The sequence below is a fragment of the Gadus macrocephalus genome, chromosome 14 (assembly GCF_031168955.1).
Source record: "Gadus macrocephalus chromosome 14, ASM3116895v1".
NCBI lineage: Eukaryota > Metazoa > Chordata > Actinopteri > Gadiformes > Gadidae > Gadus > Gadus macrocephalus.
Window position 1 is genome coordinate 24,352,448 of NC_082395.1, and position 16,597 is coordinate 24,369,044.

The 16,597-nt window shown below is 52.4% G+C and overlaps 1 protein-coding gene across 2 annotated transcripts in view; it reads left to right on the forward strand.

Annotated features, from left to right (window-relative positions):
* The first annotated feature begins 1,564 nt into the window (after window positions 1-1,564).
* cdh8 (cadherin 8) overlaps window positions 1,565-16,597 on the forward strand; it is a 78,795-nt gene continuing 63,762 nt past the window's right edge. Inside the window, exons 1-2 of one of the 2 annotated variants that reach the window (XM_060072267.1) lie at window positions 1,565-1,826; window positions 4,355-4,969. In XM_060072267.1, the coding sequence (XP_059928250.1) occupies window positions 4,709-4,969 (261 nt within the window). In that variant the 5' untranslated portion in view covers window positions 1,565-1,826; window positions 4,355-4,708. The other variant, XM_060072269.1, reaches the window with a different exon arrangement.

The following is a 16,597-nucleotide window of genomic DNA, read 5'->3' on the forward strand; positions in this document are numbered from 1 at the left end:
AGGGCATGAAAGGAATGAATCAGAGCTGATTGAGGATCAGTTGAGGAGCACTCTCCGTCAGGTGGCTGAAGGTGGAGGAGCAGGCTCCGTCAGGTGGCTAAAGATGGAGGGGCAGGCTCCAACTACCGGAGGTGGAGGAGCAGGCTCCACCCACAAATGTGATGACGACGTGTTTTGCAAATTCCTCAACAAAAAATAAAACACTGCAATGATTCTCAGCCAATCGAGCTGTTGGTTTTGTGTGGTTATTGTTGTTTATATGGAGAAAGAGAGAGAGAGAGAGAGAGAGAGAGAGAGAGAGAGAGAGAGAGAGAGAGAGAGAGAGAGAGACAGACAGACAGACAGACAGACAGACAGACAGACAGACAGACAGACAGACAGACAGACAGACAGACAGACAGACAGACAGACAGACAGACAGACAGAAAATGGCCACAGAGAACACTGTGCATTAGCCTACGGAGTGCTTGTTTGGTTTTATTTGTGAGTTCCCAGCACACACAGCTGCAACACCACCACGTGAGTCGGAGGAAAATTAAATGGTCCAGAAAAAAATAATGGTAGACTTGATATCGTTGCTAATTGGAATCTCTGGCACTCTGGTCAAAGGCCTCGGCTGGGAAAATGCGAGAGAAACCCCAAACGCGTTTCCATGACAAGGTAAAGTAAAAAAAAAATCTGCTCCAAGGCGGTCGTGTTCACCATGTGAGCCCAACACTGACGCCTTCCCCTCCCCATCTGATCCATGGCTGGTTAATAATGATCATTTTAGAACGCCGGCGCGGGGGCTGAGAGCAGAAGGGGTTGGAGAGGGCTCTCACCGTGGCGGGGCTGCATTGATGTTTCATAAGGAGCGTCTCCTCACAACTTCAGAACAGCTGTGTGTGCTGGATGGTACATATTGAGCTGGCCGACTGCCAGATAAAGACTCTCAGCCTCCAGCCTCCAGCCTCCAGCCTCCAGCCAGGCCCGGCTCTCAGTCCAACCAGCGGCCGCAACCTGCCAACACTAGAGGGCCCTCATTGAGGCCCTTAGCGGGGCCCCTATCGGGGTCCGGCCTCACCGGGCTCTGGCTAAGCAGCACGCTAATGGAGCAGTAGTGGTCCACGCACAAACACACACACACACACACACACACACACACACACACACACACACACACACACACACACACACACACACACACACACACACACAAGCACACACACACACACACACACACACACACACACACACACACACACACACACACACACACACACACACACACACACACACACACACACACACTGGCTTGTGCCCACACACTTATAATATCACTTATAATATCTTACGTTCTTAATATTCAGTTCCCCGGCTGTCACTTATTTTCTTTCACAATGTCTGCACAAAACAAATGGAATTATATTCCTCATTGTTATTATTGAGACCATTATTATTTAATAAAATTAACTAATTCATATTAACATAAATTAATATTAACAGTAGCATTACTATTCCTTACTGCCACTTTATCCCCTTGTTTAAAACTCTGTAGACGGCCGTGTGTTGGAGGAGCGGGATCCGACCCACAACCCTCTGAGCTGTGAGGGGCGGCTCAGCCTCTCCGTCTCCTCTTCACTTCTCTGCCAGCAGCGCGCCCGTCGGAGCTCTCCGGTCTCCGATTCAGCTCTCCGGTCTCCGGCTCCCGATTCAACCGTCGACAGGATCTCTATTTCCCGGGGCCTCAGAACGCTGACAGCTGCTGATGGTCCTGAGTGACAGACGCACTTTGACCGTTTTTGAAAGCTGGAAATGGTGCAAGGAGAAGGATGCAAGACAGCATAGTAAGTACCGTCTGATCAGATCAGCTCTCAGGTAGATCGGGGGTTCGGAAGCAGAGAAGGAAGGTTGGTTCGGTTGTTTTCTCCCGTTGGACGTTGAGACAACACGTTGTGATCAATGAAGACAGGAGACACGGATCAACTCCATCGACAGGTTTGGACTCAGCCTCTCAACCGTGGATCTCCTGACAACACGTTTCATCTCGAGGTTACCGAGCAGTAAATGCAGAATCAACCCAAACAGCCAGAACTAGAGGTCTGTAACCTCGTTCCTTTAAGGGGTCGACGGACGGATCCATCGAAACAACACAACACCTCAGATACAACAAATCAAAGTTCCTAACGCGCTGTTTAGGATTTATTCTGGACTGCAATAAAGCTTTAATTGCGACGCAGCAGATCAACTTTGACGTCCATCAGGAAGAACGGGAGACGTTGATATCGCTCCCTGCACCACGGAGAGCCCCCGGTACCACGGAGAGCTCCGGGTACCACTGAGAGCTCCCGGTACCACGGAGAGCATGTGTTACCAAGGAGAGCTCCCGATACCACGGAGAGCTCTGAGTTCAACGGAGAGCTCCCGGTAGGACCGGACACGCTCGGTTCCGTCTGCGGTTCAGCTCCGTCTGTCCCCCACCGAGGACCGGCGCTCTCCTCCCGGTGGACCGGGGAGCTCTACTCTCGGTCGACCGTGGAGGGCAGCCACGGTGGAGCGGGGAGCTCTCCACCCCGCTGAACCGGGGAGCTCTCCTTCGCGGTGGACCGGGGAGCTGTCCATCGCGGTGGACCGGGGAGCTGTCCATCGCGTTGGACCGGGGTGCTGAAAGCTGCGTCTTTACGCCAGTGTGGCTCCGTCGGTGTAAAATACGTTATTTTCGGTTCATCGGTCGTGTGCGTGCCGTCCAAACTTCACGCTGTTCGAGGTTGTTATACTTGTTAAACCTTTGTCGTTTCAACGATCTTGTTTACAATTAGAATATTATTATTCTTTATCAAATTATAAGAATCATTATTTTGTCTTCTCCTGTAATTTTGCGATTTAAATTTTTACCCTTGGTTAGGTCCTGCGTTTTATGAGCAATTAATTGCATTAAAATGATAATAATTTATTATGCGTTGAAGGGTAAAAGTTAACAATGCGCCTGAGCGTCAGGTGAGAACAATGCGCTAGTGGAGATCAGGTGCTGAGGAGACGTCCTCCTCCGAGGCTCTGAGGCTCGCTGGGCCTCTTCGCTTTGATTGGTGTAAACACTCGATATGTTACTGCTTTGTAACGTGACGACAGAGTTGATAATTGGGTTCAATAGGTACCACAAAATATCCAATATTTAATGTCAAGAGTCATATTGTAGCGTTAGTGGTTCTATGTTAAGACGCCTAATATATAGGCATACTAGTAACAGCATCAATAAATATTGTTAATTTTCCCCAGAATTATGGTGGTAGAAATACAACATAAACATCACATGGGTAATGTGAATAATTGAATATTTGAATTTAATATATCCAATGCTTTGGTCGTCTCTTTGACCACCATGCTTTTGGTGGTCAAATGTATAAATGGTGAAAATGTTTCGGATCCATTTTGATCAAAGATCGATAGATGGGTGTCACGCCGACCCAAACGACTCTCCGGCCGACCTACACGACTGATGACCGACCCAGACCCAGTTGTCTATTGCAGACCCAGGCATCTGAGTGCCGACAAAGGTGTCAGACCCAGGCTTCTGACTGCCCAGGCGTTTGACCGCAGACCAGGGAGACTGACGTGGGGTCGGTCCAGACGCCGCCGGTCAGAGCGCTCCTCATGCGCCTCACAACATTTGCTGAAAAGCAAAGCTTTAAAAATGGAAATGCGTTTTTTTTGTTATCTAATAAAACAACATTAATCACAGAAAACATGTCGGTGGAGGGAAATCTGTGTTCAATAATCCCTACAACTCCAGATTAGAGATGCGTGGATCTTGGACGGCTCGCTGAATAACACGTGCTCCGCGCTGGATAGAGCTGTCATGTTGTCCTTGTTCTGATGGAACAACACGGCGGTGAGGTCGTTAGCCGGCTGCTCCGCGTGGCGCAGGACGGGAACATCATGTCCTCCTGTCGGACACCAGACCTGCCAGGTGGTTCTCTGCTGCTCCTACTGCCGCTTTGTGGTTTATCTCTGCTCTGGGACCCTCTTGGCTGACGGGGTCAGCCCCTCCAGTCTGATTGGTTCAACCCCGGCCGGGTTCTAGGGATATTGTCTTATCTCCGACTCGAACTAGAACCCCACCTCAAACCCCACCCAACCACCCCTCCACCACCACCCCCACTAAACCCTCCGACCCCGTCGGCAGACCCACAACTCCAGCCCCAACTGCCCCTCCACCCCCCCCACCCACCCCACCCACCCCACCACCTCCCCCACCACCTCCCCCACCCCTCCATCCCCACCCCAGCCCCACTCACCCCTCCACCCCTCTGACAGCTCCCTGACAGACCGGGGAAACAAACAATCAAACTAACTGTGATCACTCCCCTTTCCTAAGGTCTTCCCGGACGGAGTAAACACCAAATGGAAGCCGAGCTGAGCTCCTCCAACTCCTCCACCCGCTCCACCCGGCATGGAGGCCCAGCAGACACACCAGTGACCTTCACGGCAACGTGAGCACTGAGCAGAACCAGGACAACAGGAACCCCCTGGTCCTCTGAGAGAGAGCTGTCCGTCTGCAGAGAGAGAGACACCAGGGACGGGGAGAGAGAGAGAGCGAGCGAGAGGGAGAGAGAGGGAGAGAGAGAGAGAGAGAGAGAGAGAGAGAGAGAGAGAGAGAGAGAGAGAGAGAGAGAGAGAGAGAGAGACAACCAACTCTCTGCCCATCAGAAGAAGCAGCGCTCTGCAGAAGATGGTGGGTGAGTCGCAGCGCTGGTCGTGGCGGCCGCTGGCCATGTGGATGCCCGTGCTGCTGCTGTGGATTACTTGTTTTCCCCCAATGGCGCCCGGCGTGGCGGTGACGTCCGGAGGCGTGCGGACTGGGAGCCACGTGATGCCCGGCCGTCTTGGCGACGGACGAGCATTACTGAGCCGGGCCAAGAGAGGCTGGGTGTGGAACCAAATGTTTGTGCTGGAGGAATTCTCTGGACCCGATCCCATCCTGGTTGGCAGGGTGAGTGCCGCGATCCTCAGCCTTATACTAAGCTTATCGTGTGGAAACATTAAGTCAGCCGTATGAAGGCGCTGGCTCTATCCACCTTCCGATGTGGTTGGGGTGGGATCTGTGTGTGTGTGTGTGTATGTGTATTTTTGTGTGTATGTGAGTGTGTGTGTGTCTGTATGTGTATTTGTGTGTGTGGGTGTGCTTGTGTGTGTGTTTGTTTGTGTGTGAACGTGTGTGTGTGTGTGTGTGTGGGTGTGTGTATTTGTGTGTGTGTCTACTGTGTGTGTGTGTGTGTCGGTGCCTGGATGTGTGTATATGCGTGCATTTGTGTGTGTGTGCGTGTGTGTGTGCATGTGTGTGTGTGTGTGTGTGTGTGTTCGTGTGCGGGAGTGTGTGCGTGTGAGTGTGTGTGTGCGTGTGCGTTTGCACTTTTTTTTTTGGGGCTTGCCCATCATGAAATGCTGATACATGACCGTTGAACCCCTTTTCCTAAACCTCCGCCCAAATATGACCTCTCTTCCTCCTCCTTCTCTACTGCGGCGTTGCTTCGTCCCCCTCCAAACGCTCTGAACCACTCGGCGTGGATGGTCTCCTGTCTGTGTTTCCTTCCTCCCTCCCCCTACAGACAGTGGGGTACAGACAGTACAGACAGTGGGGTACAGACAGTACAGACATTGGAGTACAGAAATTGGGATACAGACAGTGGGGTACAGACATTACAGACAGTGTGGTACAGACAGTGGGGTACAGACAGTGGGGTACAGACAGTGGGGTACAGACAGTGGGGTACAGACAGTGGGGTACAGACATTACAGACAGTGGGGTACAGTCAGTGGGGTACAGACAGTGGGGTACAGACAGTACAGACAGTGGGGTACAGACAGTGGGGTACAGACAGTACAGACAGAGGGGTACAGACAGTACAGACAGTGGGGTACAGACAGTACAGACAGTGGGGTACAGACAGTACAGACAGTGGGGTACAGACAGTACAGACAGTGGGGTACAGACATTGGGGTACAGACAGTACAGACAGTGGGGTACAGACAGTACAGACAGTGGGGTACATACAGTACAGACAGCGGGGTACAGACAGTGGGGTACAGACATTGAGGAACAGACAGCGGGGTACAGACAGCGGGGAACAGACGGGGGTCAGATGACCTCATGGTTTCAGAGAGCAGGAAATTCTCTGCGTACGTTATCACCGTCCTTTCCTGAATCGCCACCGTACCCTCCTCCCCCTAGCCCGGGACTCTCATGTTTATAGTAAACAACAACAACAACCCAATGAGCCCGTGCTGGTGAACAGGGGTTTGAATCCCCCGAGGACAACCTCTATCTCTCCCCTCCCCCCCCCCCCTATCAACGAGTACATCCGTTATACTCTCGCTGCCTCCTGGGATTCCTATCCTGTGTTTTCCAAACACTGTATGAACCCAACAACACCGTTAAGCGATGCATTAATATTTTAAGTCAATTAGACGTTCTCTGTGGCTGCCGCCGCGGCTTCCTGTCAGACCGCCAGACGGCCCGCTGCTGTGTGTGATCGCTGTGTAGCTTCGCCGTGTGCGTTTGCTGTGTACGTTGGCTGTGTGTGTGCGCTGTGGTTATTAGCGGTGTGCGTTTGCGGAGTGCGTTCGCTGGGTGCGTCCGTAGCGTCCGTTTGCGGTGTGCATTCACGGTGTGCGTTCGCGGTGTGCGTTCTCGTGTGCTGGTGTCACCTCAGGCCGTTTCCCAAAGCAGTGAGGTGACGGTGTGTAGTTGGTATTCTGTGGCAGGCCGCTCATCTCCAGGGCAGAGTAATTGCTTAATGCAACACGATTGACTGGAGTGCCATGTCACAGGGAGGGGAGAGATGCTCATCTGGTCGCAGCGCGGTGTGTGTGTCGGACACCGAGGGTTTGGAAGAGGCGCTGAGAGGAAGGGTCGTGACCACCGCAAGGTTAAGTGCTCTGGACGGAGGCTGGCCAAGGAGAGATAACGCCACGTTGGACGAGATGGCCCAGTGTTCATTGGAGTCTCTCTCTTTATCGCTCTCTTTCTCTTTGTCTCTCCTTCTCTCTTCCCCTTCCCCACTTAATTAAAAAATGAATGAATGAGTGTGTGCGAGGGGGTGGTTTGATTGAAATGCGCCTGGCAGATCTCCGGCTGTGAGAGTGTGATTCCCGTCTCTTCCCTCTCCCTGTCTCCTTGAGGTGGGAGGGAAGTGCGATGGCGTCGGTGGGCCGATTATCTAGGATCCCCAGGCCGTCGCTGGAGCCATTCCATTCTATGGCTTTTATAGCTCAATACCGTGTAGTTTAATTATACATGCCTCTCCTGTCTTATCTCTGCACCACCTCTCTCACACCAGACATCAGAGAGGGAGAGAGCAGAGAGAGGGAGGGAGGGAGAGACAGAGGATATATAGAGGAAGAAGGAGGCAGAGAGAGAGAGAGAGAGAGAGAGAGAGAGAGAGAGAGAGAGAGAGAGAGAGAGAGGCAGAGAGAGGCAGAGAGGGGGTAGGAGAGAGGCAGGGAGAGAGGAAGTAGAGTGGCAGAGAGAGAGAGAGAGAGAGGGAGACAGAGGATACATAGAGAGAGAGGGAGAGAGAGAGAAATAGAGAGGCAGAGAGAGAGAGGGTGAGACAGAGGATACATAGAGAGAGAGGGAGAGAGGGAAATAGAGAGGCAGAGAGAGCGAGACTACAGATTACAGGGAGAGAAACAGGACATGTCATGGATGGTGGGCGCAGAGAGAGACAGACCATGTTTCTGTCTCTAAAAGTCTGTTAGCATACAAGGCGCTGGGGCTGTGGGGGTGACAAGGGGGTGGTGGTGGGGGTGTATGGTAGTGGTTGTAATGATGGTGGTGGTGGTAATGATGGTGGTGATGGTGGTGATGGTGGTGGTGGTGGTGTAGGTGGTGCTGATGGTGGTGGGGGTGGTGATGGAGGTGGTGGAGGCGGTGGTGCTGCTGGTTATGGTGGTGGTGGTGGTGTATGGTTTTAGAGATGGTGGTGCTGGTGGTGGTAATTATGGTTGTAATGATGGGGGTGCAGGTGGTGGGGGTTATTGTGGGGTAGTGTTGGTGGTGGGAATGGTGATGCCGGAGGCTGTGGTTGTGGTGTTGATGGTGGTGATGGTGGTGGTGAGGGTGGTGGTGAGGGTGGTTGCGATGGTGGAGGTGGTGGTGGTGGTGGTGGTGGTGGTGGTGGGGGTTGTGGTGGTGGTGATGGTGGTGGTGGGGGTGGTGGTGGTGGTGGTGGTGGTGATGGTGGTGGTGGTGGGGGTTGTGGTGGTAATGTATGGTGGTGGTGGTGGTGGTGGTGGTGGTGGTGGTGGTGGCGGTGGTGGTGATGGCGGTGGTGGTGGTGCTGGTGGTGCTGATGGTGGTGGTGGTGGTGGTGGTGGTGCTGGTGGTGGTGGTAATGATGGTTGTAATGATGGGTGTGATGGTGGGGTGGTTGTGGTTCTTGTGGGGGTAGTGTTGGTGGTGGGGATGGTGATGTCGGAGGTGGTGGTGGTGGTGGTGATGGTGATGGTGTGGATGGTGGTGGTGGTGGTGGTGGTGTGGGTGGAGGTGATTGTGGTATCTGAGTGAGAGGTGTGGCCATAACCTGGGACAGCAGCTTGCCCCCCACCCCCACCCTCACCTCTGCCTTCAACCCTGCCCTCACCCCTGCCCTCACCCCCACCCTCACCCCCTCCCTCAAATCTCCCCTCCCCCTGCTCTCACCCCCTCCATCCACGCCGACAGCAGGGAGGGGGAAGGCGGGAGAAGGGCGTGGGAGGGAGGGGGAAGGGCGGGGGGGAGGGAGGGAGTGAGGGTGGAGGAGCGGGCGTACCTGTTAGAGCAGAGCCAGAGAGACAGCTGTGAAAGCCTGTCGCTCCGCTGTAGCCTCAGAAAACGACACGCTGCGTTGGAACGGATCGGAGGATTAGGGACTCAGGCCTGGAGGGCGAGCGGGGGTCTGTGCAGCCGTCACGACGGAGCCGTGAGGAGCGGGCGGGGGGCCGGGGGACAGGGAACCCCTGAGGGGTGTTGTTCTTACAGGCAGGCCGTCGGACTCAGGGTGTTTATGCTGCTGAGATACCTGCTTTCAGAGACAAAGCTCAATATTGTGCGCACATTATTATGTTGCCTTTAGCTATACATAGATTGAGTACATGCACACAGGTGCATACCTGCATGAGTCACATGTACGCTACGGTGGTGCTGTCATAACACCATGTTTATTTCAGTAAGCCCCGGTACTCGGAGTGGTTTATCGCTGCCAGGAGGATCTTTGTTCCTCGCCGCTCCCCTCCTCTCCATCATCGGATGGTGAATAAGAAACAGATTCGCTGGATCAAAACAACAACAACCAAACCGAAATAACATTACAAAACGAACACGGCACACAATTTGTCGTGGAAATGCAGGATGTTGGCTTTGAAGACGGAGCTGATAGCGAGCTGGGTTGGAGGTGCACTGGAGAATATCAAAGCCTCGTGACACAGCTCCCTCTCCACCCGGCTATCGCTTAGCCGTGTTGTTCTCTCCAAGTGATGCTGATGGAACGGCTCGACAGCCTTGAAGTGGAAATCCATAGAAAGATCTCATCTTTTTATCCAAAACTTTTATGTCCTACAGTATTATGTGTGTGTGTTTTCCGAACAAAGAGAATGGATAATCCACTCATTAATATTCATCAAGTCAGAATAAACCATAAGATTGTAGGGACTGACAGCAACACAGGAGGGGAAAAGACAGCTTTGATTATATATTCTGCAGAGAGGAATGGATGCATCATGTGAGTGTGTGTGCGAACGGGATGGAAGGGAAACATTTAGAGCAGCTGCACGCCGGGCCAGAGGAGGACTCGGTGTGAGGGTAGAGGAAGTGTTAGCAGGGCCGCCGAGCTGCCAGATGCAGGGGCGATATTCTCCAGTATTACTGACTGTGCCTCTGTTTCAACAGAATCCCAGAACCAACAGCATCGGTTGCATAATCCATATCTCAAACATGTAAAAACTCCTCTGCAATCTGTACCTTCGGCTGTCTTTACGACTCGATGGATTTATATATAAAGGTACGGATTAGAATTTTATTTTCCAAACCCAAATGCACTTGTACACTCACGTGTACTGGTGTACTGTTTCACAAATCAATGTGATAAAACTAAATTTAGTTTGGATCTGAGGTCAAAACAATTATAAGCACCTCTTACATGTGAGCGCCTCTAAAACAATTAGGTGACCATTAACGATCCCAAAGTGTGTGTGTGGGCAGAGAGGACGGAGGGGGGCGGCGGCCCCCCTCCGATGGCCATCCTCTGAACAGTGGGCAGCCACTACGGGACCGCAGTATGAAGTCTTATCTGCGTTCATTACGTTCCGGGCTCAGGTTCTCTCTCCTCCTCGACGGAGACATGCAGTCTATAAATACTGATGTCGTTTACTACCGCTCCAGTGCCATGCACTACCCTCCTCCCTCTCTCTCTCCCTCTCTATCTCCCTCTCTCTCTCTCTCTCTCTCTCTCTCTCTCTCTCTCTCTCTCTCTCTCTCTCTCTCTCTCTCTCTCTCTCTCTCTCGCTCCCTCTGACACATAGTTGTATTCCTGGCTCTTTTGATCTCATGTGTGCGTTTGTCTGCGAGTGTGTATGGTTGAGTGTGTGTGTGGTTGAGTGTGTGTGTGTGTGTGTGTGTGGTTGAGTACGTGTGTGGTTGATTGTGTGTCTGTGAGTGTTTGTGTGTGGTGATTAAGGGGACCCTCCCCTGTTAGCCCCCCTCCAGGGTGACATTGTTAACGTGTGCTTCGGCTACCGGCAACAGGGTGTGCTGCTAGGAGGCTGTGTTGTTTAAACACACACACACACACACACACACACACACACACACACACACACACACACACACACACACACACACACACACACACACACACACACACACACACACACACAAACGCACACTTATAGGCACCCTCACAGGTGGAGGAGCTTTGAGGCTTGTCCTCGCTCCTCCTCCTCCTCCTCTCTGGAGAAGAGGAGGAGGAGCGTTGAGGCTGTTTCCTGCAGGAGGAGGAGCAGGGGTTCCTCTGAGGACCGTAGTGGGCCCTCTGTTTGGTTGGGGCTCTGTGGTGATTGATGGACAGCGCCCGAGTGTTAATGAGGTTATTAGACAAATTACTGTCAGTGATTGATCGCTACGGTGAGATGGAAATTATAAATGGCGTCTTGGGAATAATAAGGCTGGAAATGTAGCCCAAACTGAACCGCATTCAGGTTGTGTTGACTTCGTGTATGTGTGTTTGTGTTTGTGTGAGAGTCTGAGTTTGGGAGCACAAGGGTACCAGCGCTTGGTTGTGGGGGAAATCCTTTAGTTGGCTCCCACTGGGGGAGGCTCTTGGTGGAGGCTGTGTTGTTGTGGAGACCTTCCAAATATTCCCTTGTCTCACGGTCTCCAGTCTGACCTGAGCTCCTTTGCACATCAGGCCCAGGAAGGTTCTCTGCTAGCGGGATTGTGGGATTAAAAGTTTGATTAAATAAAACATGTATTCCACATTGTCTTCTCCGTCCCTCCCTATCTCTGCCTCCCTCTCTCTTCCTCTCTCTGCCTCTCTCTCTGCCTCCCTCTCTCCCCCTCTCTTTCCCTCCCTCTCCCTCTCTCTCGCTCTGCCTCTCCCTCTCCCCCTCTCTGTCCCTCTCTCTGCCTCCCTCTCTCTCCCCACTCTCTGTGGTCGGTTCCCGGCTCACCTTTTCATGTCTATAGTACATCACCGATGGCACAAGGGCTTTTAAAGATAACAGCCCCAGACCACAACCACTCTGCTCCATGCAGGGCACAGCCTCTCTTTCTCTGTCTCTCTCCCTCTTTCTCTCTGTGTCCTCCTCTTTTCCTCTCTCTCTCTCTTTCTCTTTCTGTCTCTATCAAAGTTCATTCTCCCCTCCAGACTCTCTCTCTCTGTAGCCTCAGTGTGTCCTGTTGTGTGTAGGACAACAGTGTAGTTTGTCTTGGTGTGTGTCTCAGTGATTCCTGGTGTGTGTCAGTGTGTCCTGGTGTTTGTCAGTGTGTCCTGGTGTTTGTCAGTGTGTCCTGGTGTGTCTCAGTGTCCTGGTGTGTGTCAGTGTGTCCTGGTGTGTGTCAGTGTGTCCTGGTGTGTCTCGTTGTCCTGGTGTGTGTCAGTGTGTCCTGGTGTGTGTCAGTGTGTCCTGGTGTGTGTCAGTGTCCTGGTGTGTCTCAGTGTCCTGGTGTGTGTCAGTGTGTCCGGGTGTGTGTCAGTGTGTCCTGGTGTGTCTCAGTGTCCTGGTGTGTGTGTCAGTGTGTCAGTGTGTCCTGGTGTGTGTCAGTGTCCTGGTGTGTGTCAGTGTGTCCTGGTGTTTGTCAGTGTGTCCTGGTGTTTGTCAGTGTGTCCTGGTGTGTCTCAGTGTCCTTGTGTGTGTCAGTGTGTCCTGGTGTGTGTCAGTGTGTCCTGGTGTGTCTTGGTGGTAAACAGAGGTGCAGCAGGGCTCTGATGGAGCTGTGGCATCACATCAGTGTTTCCCTCAAAGGTTTTGACAGTTGTCTCTGGCCGTGGTTGTCAGTGCTGTCCTGCTTTCCATTAAGGAGCTGGGCCTCATGGTGCGTGTGTATGTCTGTGTGTGCGTTTCTATGTGTGTGTGTGATTGTGAGTGCGTCTATGAGTGTGTATGTGCGTTTGTGCATTTGCTTACAGTAACACAAATCACTGAAGGGTTATGGTCTGAAATGACACAGAAAGGATAGAAGCTGAGTGCATTTCAGCAGCAGTGCAGCAGTCTGCAACCTGTTTACAGCCTGTAAACAGCCTGTAAACAGCCTGGGAAACACGGAGCATATCAATACGCACACTGGGAGGTTGATGATGTGTTTCAAGGGTGTATTCATACATAATTACTGGAGAACAATTTCATTCATTCACATAAAGCACAAGGTATTTCTCTTTGAAAATGTAGATGAATAGAAGGGCTCAGCCTCGATCAGTGACTCTTCTCTTGCTTTTGATTATTCTCTTTCTTCATTCTGTATTCGAGCCGTCTCCCGTCCAAACCTTTTGTTTCTATTTCCCCCGCCATAACCTTTGCCTTGTGCCGGGGGCGCGGCTGTCTGCTCCGCTCAGTGTCCGACCCCACCCCCCCTCTGCTCTCTAAACCGGCCATCCCAGCCCTCTCAGAGAGCCGGATCCCGTGTTAATAATGGAGAGTGAGACAACAGCCCCCCCCAGCCCCCAGCCCCCAGCCCCCAGCCTCCAGCCTCCAGCCTACCGCCCCAAGCCCCAAGCCCCCCCAGCCCCCAGCCCCCAGCCCCCAGCCTCCAGCCTCCAGCCTCCAGCCTCCCACCCCCAGCCTCCAGCCTCCAACCCCCAGCTTCCAGCCTCCAGCCTCCAGCCCTAATCCCCCAGCCCCCAGCCTCCAGCCTTTACAGCCCCCTGCCTCCAGCCCCCAGCCTCCAGCCCCCAGCCTTTATAGCCCCCAGCCTCCAGTCTCCAGCCCCCAGTCCCCAGCCTTTATAGCCCCCAGCCTCCAGCCTCCAGCTCCCAGCCTCCAACCCCCAGCCTCCAGCCTCCAGCCTCCAGCCTCCAGCCTCCAGCCTCCAGCCTCCAGCCTCCAGCCTCCAGCCCCCAGCCTTTATAGCCCCCAGCCTCCAGCTTCCAACCCCCAGCCCCACCCGTCATTATGTGTGTGAGGGGGGCTCCCAGGGGCCGCCTCATGTCCCTGCTCTACCCTCTGGGACCAACAAGGACGGCCCCTTAATGACTCCGCCCTGAACGCTCGCCACGTGGTAAGCCTGCCCTGGTGAGCGAGCATCGGCCGGGTAGCCCAAGTGTGTCTGTGTGTGTGTGCGTCTTTGTTTGCGTCTGTGTGTGTGGGTGTGTGTGGGTGTTTCAGGGGGCATTGGAAAAGCTATAAAGGGTTTTCCCTCTTCTATCTCTTTCTCTCACTCTCTCTCTCTTTGTCGTTTCCATTATCTTCTTTGTTGTCGCCTGCAACCTCTAGAAATGGGTTTGCTTTGTCCTCATTCCCTCTGCCCTTTCTCTCTCTCACTCTTCTCTCTCTCAATCTCTCTCTGTCTCCCTACCTCTCCCTCTCTCTCCCTCTCCCTCTCTCTCTCTCTCTCTCTCTCTCTCTCTCTCTCTCTCTCTCTCTCTCTCTCTCTCTCTCTCTCTCTCTCTCTCTGTCTTTCTTTCTCCCTCCCTCACTCTCCCCTGCCTCTCTCTCTCTGGTTAGAGTGGGCGTCGCTCTAGACAGATCCTGCCCAGGTGAAAGCCATTGATGGTCTAATAATCAGGCACCTTGCCTCCATTTTGAATTGATGAGTTGATGGAATACGAGGAGAAGAGGAAGAGTTTGACCTCAAACGACGCAACTCTCAGTCTTCCACTGCTCAGGAGGATTCAGCCTCAATTGGATGAGATTTAATTCTGAAGCGCTTGAAATCACATGCAAATCAACACACCTTCAATGATGCCTGAAGAATTCCTGAATTTGAACGTAAAATATTGGCTTAGACACCGGGTGGGAGAGCAGGGAGGAGTGAGGACCGCCTCGTGACGCACACGTCGGGGTGGGGGGGGGGGTAGGCTGCGTGGTGACACGGGGGTCTGGCCCCCGGCCCGAGCCGTGAACACGTGGTCGCCTCTGCGGCTCTTAAGCGCTAAATGAGCTTCTGATTATTCAGATCAAAACATTATCATTATTGGAGACCTGCTAATTGGCCCTGCGTGGGAAAGGGGGGGGGGGCGTGAAGGAGTGTGTGTGAGTGTGTGTGTGTATTTCAGTTTGTGTGTGTCTTTGAGTTTGTGAGTGTGTGTGTTTGAGTTTGTTAGTGTTTTAGTTTGTGTGTGTTTGAGTGATAATTGTTGGGTGTGTGTGTTTGAGTTTGTATGTGTGTGTGTGAGTGTGTGTGTGAGTGTGTGTGTGAGTGTGTGAGTGAGTATGTGTGTGTGTGTGTGTGTGTGTGTGTGTGTGTGTGTGTGTGTGTGTGTGTGTGTGTGTGTGTGTGTGTGTGTGTGTGTGTTGGGGAGGATAACAGCACACACGCTAGCTCCCCAGTGAATGTGTGAGTGTGTGAAAGAGTGTGTGTGTGTGGTGTTTGTGTGTGTTGTGTGTGTGTATTAATATGTGTGTGTCTGTGGTGTGAGTGAATGTGTGTATGGGGGGCCGTAACCCGCTCCCCAGTGAGAGTGTGTGTGTCGGTGGGGCTGTAGCTCAGTGCCAGGTTTGACTCTCACCAGAGGGATGGCTGGCCCTCATGGTTCTCTCCTGGGTGGAGGTGGGTCGGGGTGCCCCTGATGGCTCTCTCCTGGGTGGAGGTGGGTGGGGGTGCCCCTCTCATGGCTCTCTCCTGGGGTGGAGGTGGGTGGGGGTATAGACTATGGGAGTCATATTTTTAAGGATCCATGTTATTAACACGATCACACCACCATATCGCGATACCACACAACATGACTACAACATGACCACCTCTACAACATGGACTGGGCTGTTGTAACCAAGAAATTTCCCTTCCGGTGGATTAATAAAGTTGTTATCTATCTACTATCTAATATGACTACCTCTCTTTCGTAACTCTCTACACACCAGATGAAACGGAGGGATATGTATTCCGCTGTATTTTATCCCTCCCCAAATGCGTTATTTTGTTCCATTTGAGAATAAGAGGGTTCTCCATGAGTTGTGAATGTGTTTGTGTGTGTGTGTAAGTGTGTGAGTTTAGGTATGTGCATTTGCGTACGTGGGATATTGGTGGTGAATTTTGATGACAAAACGCAGAGGATTTTACAATAAAATCCAGATGATTCATAAATGCTTAATGGAAATGTTGGCCAGCTCATGTGCAGCGCTGCTCTCATAGATGATAGGTCGTGCATAACGAGTGACATGGCATATATCATGCCCCCCATTCCCCCCCACCTCCCCCAGCCCCCCTTCCCTGCTCCGTCTTCTCTTGTGGGGGGGGGGGGGGGGGGGGGTTGGAAGGGACCGCTGAAAGGACCTGCAGACAGGACGGCAGAGGAGTGCAGAGCTTTAGCGAGGTGGAAGATCCCTGTTGTGTGGACGGGAGACGCTCTGTTCTAGAACGTCCTTCATGTTGTTGTACTGCCCGCCGTTGGCCAGCGAACGTTTGAAAGGCTGATGAAATATTAACATGTCTTTGCCCGCCCCTCTCCCTCTATTGTGTTTCCTAATGAAACACAGAGATCCAAGGAAATCTTCTGCAATTATGAAAAATAGAACATCCAATTAGTGAAACATCTCAACTGATGGTCTTTATGGAGGACTGAAGCTGGCCAGTACAGTGCACTGGAAGAGTATGGGAGATGATTTCAGGCCTCTTGTTACTGATGTGTCCAACCAGCACTGAATACAATCTATAGGCAAGAGAAATTATCACTGCCCCAATTATCCACCCAGAGTCTCATTATCACAACAGACGGAGTACACGTCCAGGCAGCATTTCCATAAAGGTGTGTTTTTGTCCCGCTAAACACTGATAGAGTTATTCCTTTGCTTTAAAGGAAGCACTATTTTATTCACGCATTAAGGCAAATAAAAAAAACACTTAGTAGAGGGCCGCCCGATTCCAAGGCAATACAAATCATATTGTGAGCACAGGGGAGCTCCTGGGGCGGACAAATGTTCACAGACGGAC